Source organism: Otolemur garnettii, unplaced genomic scaffold, assembly GCF_000181295.1.
Source record: "Otolemur garnettii isolate 467f Iridium unplaced genomic scaffold, OtoGar3 scaffold00080, whole genome shotgun sequence".
NCBI lineage: Eukaryota > Metazoa > Chordata > Mammalia > Primates > Galagidae > Otolemur > Otolemur garnettii.
This window is the reverse complement of record NW_003852475.1, coordinates 4,157,980-4,161,232: the sequence shown is the minus strand read 5'-3', so window position 1 is coordinate 4,161,232 and position 3,253 is coordinate 4,157,980. Positions and strand designations below refer to the sequence as shown.

General features: G+C 39.4%; 1 protein-coding gene across 2 annotated transcripts in view; it reads left to right on the top strand.

Annotated features, from left to right (window-relative positions):
* The window catches only part of DARS (aspartyl-tRNA synthetase), a 97,513-nt gene that overhangs the window by 4,117 nt on the left and 90,143 nt on the right, over positions 1–3,253 (top strand). For both annotated transcript variants that reach the window (XM_003794382.3, XM_023515855.1), the window contains exon 3: positions 2,023–2,115. In XM_003794382.3, the coding sequence (XP_003794430.1) occupies positions 2,023–2,115 (93 nt within the window). The remainder of the gene's footprint in view (positions 1–2,022; positions 2,116–3,253) is intronic.

The following is a 3,253-nucleotide window of genomic DNA, read 5'->3' as shown; positions in this document are numbered from 1 at the left end:
GGTAGAGTGCCATGGCATCATGCTCACAGCAACCTCCCAAGGAGCTGGGACTACCCGCGTCCGCCACAACGCCTGGCCATTTTTTGGTTGCAGCCATCGTTGTTGTTTGGCGGGCCCAGGCTGGGGATTCGAACCTGCCACCTTAGGTGTATGTGGTTGGCGCCTTAGCTGCTTGAGCCACAGGCGCTGAGCCTGCCCTAGTTTTCAAACAGAAACCTTGCTGCCACTGATCATTGCCTCAGCCAGTTCTACTGGTGGGAATATGACATATGCCTCAAGTATGTTGGGATATATTAAAGGTTGAGAACCCCTATGCAGATTAATTGGGATGCCACAAGAAAGAAGGGTTGTTAACCTGTTTCAAATTACTATTAACACATTGTAATAGTAATTTTACTATGGGTCCACACATAATTTTACCTTGGGTCCACAATGTATTACTAGGTTAAGAGATGTGTGAGTTATATATGCTTTATGAGGCCCCAGGCTCAAAAGTGGTATAAGTTAAATACAACTTAGAAATGGCAGTTAATGTTAAAATTACCCTAATCTTCACATTCATTTATAAGTCTACTCTTTGAGATTTATCTTAATTCTGTTTTGTTTAATTTTGAGTTTTGATTGCCTCATTAGTAAGCCATTCCTTTTCCAGTCTTGGCATTTTCAAATACACATTTTAAAAATCTTATGCTGATTTGTCTGCCTTTTCTCTTTCACATTTTCTTTTGCCTGAGTTTATATAGCAGACTTGAAGTTGGCCTACTTCATAAAGTCTTTTGGCAGTGTTTTACAGAAATTCTGTTACAGTGCCAGTGGCTTTAAAATTTCCTTTTTCTTTTCTTTGCTTTTGGCCAAAAGAACCATGGTATTCTCCTGTAAATCAGTTTCTCTCTACAGCTTAATTTTTGCGTCATGAGGCAAATTATAAATACATTTAGACAGCAGGTAAAATTTGTAGTACTTTAAATTATTATTATTTAACTTTGTTATAATATCCCAAAAGGTATATTGAGATATATACCTTTGATATTTTAATGTCATATCTATTATTGTGTTTTTAGCTAATACATAAATTTTTTCTCAAATGATTGTATAGTTAGAATAATAGCAAAATGATTTTTGAATGTTGTTATCATATCGCTGTTTTTACATAATGGTTGCTTTGTTGCTATTTTCTATTTGGGAGGAACTCTAAATGGATATAATATTTTGTCTAATATCCAGAGACATGATAGTCGGAGCTCATTTACAGCCAAAAGGCTCATAAAGCTAGAGGAAACAAACTAGGAGATGGCATTGAGCACAATTAAATCTCAGGGTTCAGGTAGCCTCTTCAGGGCTTTCTGCCCCTTTTGGCTCTGCTTCCTTTAGGGTATTATAGTCCATAACCTATACTATCTCAGCTCAGTGACTCCAGGGAGGAGCGCTTCATTCCCAGCATCTGAATTAAAAGTTCCAGAGGACTTTGATTAGCTCAGTTTGAGTGACATGTCCTTCCTTGGATCAATTACTGTGTCCTAGGGAATAGAGTAGAGCAAATAACCCTTCTCTGTGGCTTGCTGACTTGCATACTGTGGCAGACAGGCAAAAGTGCCCTGTCCACTTAAGCACAGGCAGGTGATGACAGGCTGTGTTTGGCCCTATTAAGTCAAATTAAAGTGTTAATATTTGCATTTTGAAGCTATCTTTGATGGCATGTAGACTAAATTAGAAGGGGACCAGAGGGTTGCCAGGGTTGCCAGTGAGGAGACTGTTGCAATAGTTTACATAGGAGATAATAATAGTTTAGTATTGTGGCAGTGAAGATGGTAGAGACTTAAGTGGATTTTCAAGATACATTTAGAAAGTATGGTTCTCAAAACTTAAGGCAAATCACATTTGGAAGATGTTAAAGAAGATAGTATTATTGAAGAGGAGAGAGTTATTTAAGATGATACCAAGTACTTATGCTAATTGTCAGGCAAAATTAATTAGGATCTCTGTAAATTCCAAATTTAACAATTGTTTAACTATTTGTTATAGATCGAGTGTTGGTTCGGGTTAAAGACTTGACAGCACAAAGAGCTGATGAAGTTCTTTGGGTACGTGCAAGAGTTCATACAAGCAGAGCTAAAGGTAAGATTAATGATTAAAGTCCTTTTGGTAAAGATTCTGAGTTTTTTATCTTGCACATTTTTTTTTTTTTTTGAGACAGTCTAACTATGTCGCCCTTGGTAGTGTGCTATGGCATCACAGCTCAGCAACCTCAAACTCTTAGGCTTAAGCGATTCTTTTGCCTCAGCCTCCCTAGCTGGGACGACACCTGCCACAGCACCTGCCACAGCGCCCAGCTATTTTTTTTATTGTTGTAGTCATTGTTTGGCACAGTGGCTCTCAACCTTCCTCATGCCATGACCCTTTAATACAGTTCCTGTGGGTTGCGACTAACAGGTTGAGAACTGATGCCAGGTCTGGGTTGAGTTTGACCTTAACAACCCCAGTGTATGTGGCTGGTGCCCTACCCAAGTGAATATAGTGTTTTTGAGAAGCCTGTCATGTGTATTAATATTCTTATTTTTGTAATTACATAGGTGAAGACAGAAGTGAAATAATAGAAATAAGGGTAAGATTGAGCTATTCAGGCCAGGCACAGTGGCTCACACCTGTAATCCTAGCACTCCGGAGGCCGAGGTGGTTGGATTGCCTGAGCTCACAGGTTCAAGACCAGCCTGAGCAAGTTTGAGACCCCTGTCTCTTAAAAAAAAAAAATACCCTTCATTGTGGCAAGCCCTCTACTTGGGAGTCTGAGACAAGAGAATTGCTTGAGCCCAAGAATTTGAGGTTGCTGGGGGCTGTGAGGCCACAGCACTCTACCAAGAGCAACAAAGTAAGACTCTGTCTGAAAAACAAAAAATAGATTGAACTATTCCATGGAGTATAAAACTGGCCATATGTAGATATTTAAATTACCTCAGTCACACTAGCTGTATTTCAAGAGTTTAAGGACACATGTGGCTAGTGGCTCTCACGCTATACAGATACCACAAATACAGAATATTTTCATCACTGTTGAAAGTAGTTTTGCTGCACCAAGCATGATGACTCACCATGTAACCCTACCACTCTGGGAGGCCAAGGTGGGTAGATTGCTTTAGCTCAGGAGTTCAGAGACCAGCCTGAGCAAGAGTGAACCCTGTTTCTTTAAAAAAAAAAAAAAAAAAGAAGAAGAAGAAGAAAAAGAAAGATAGAAAGAAAGGGAGGAGGAGGAAAAGGG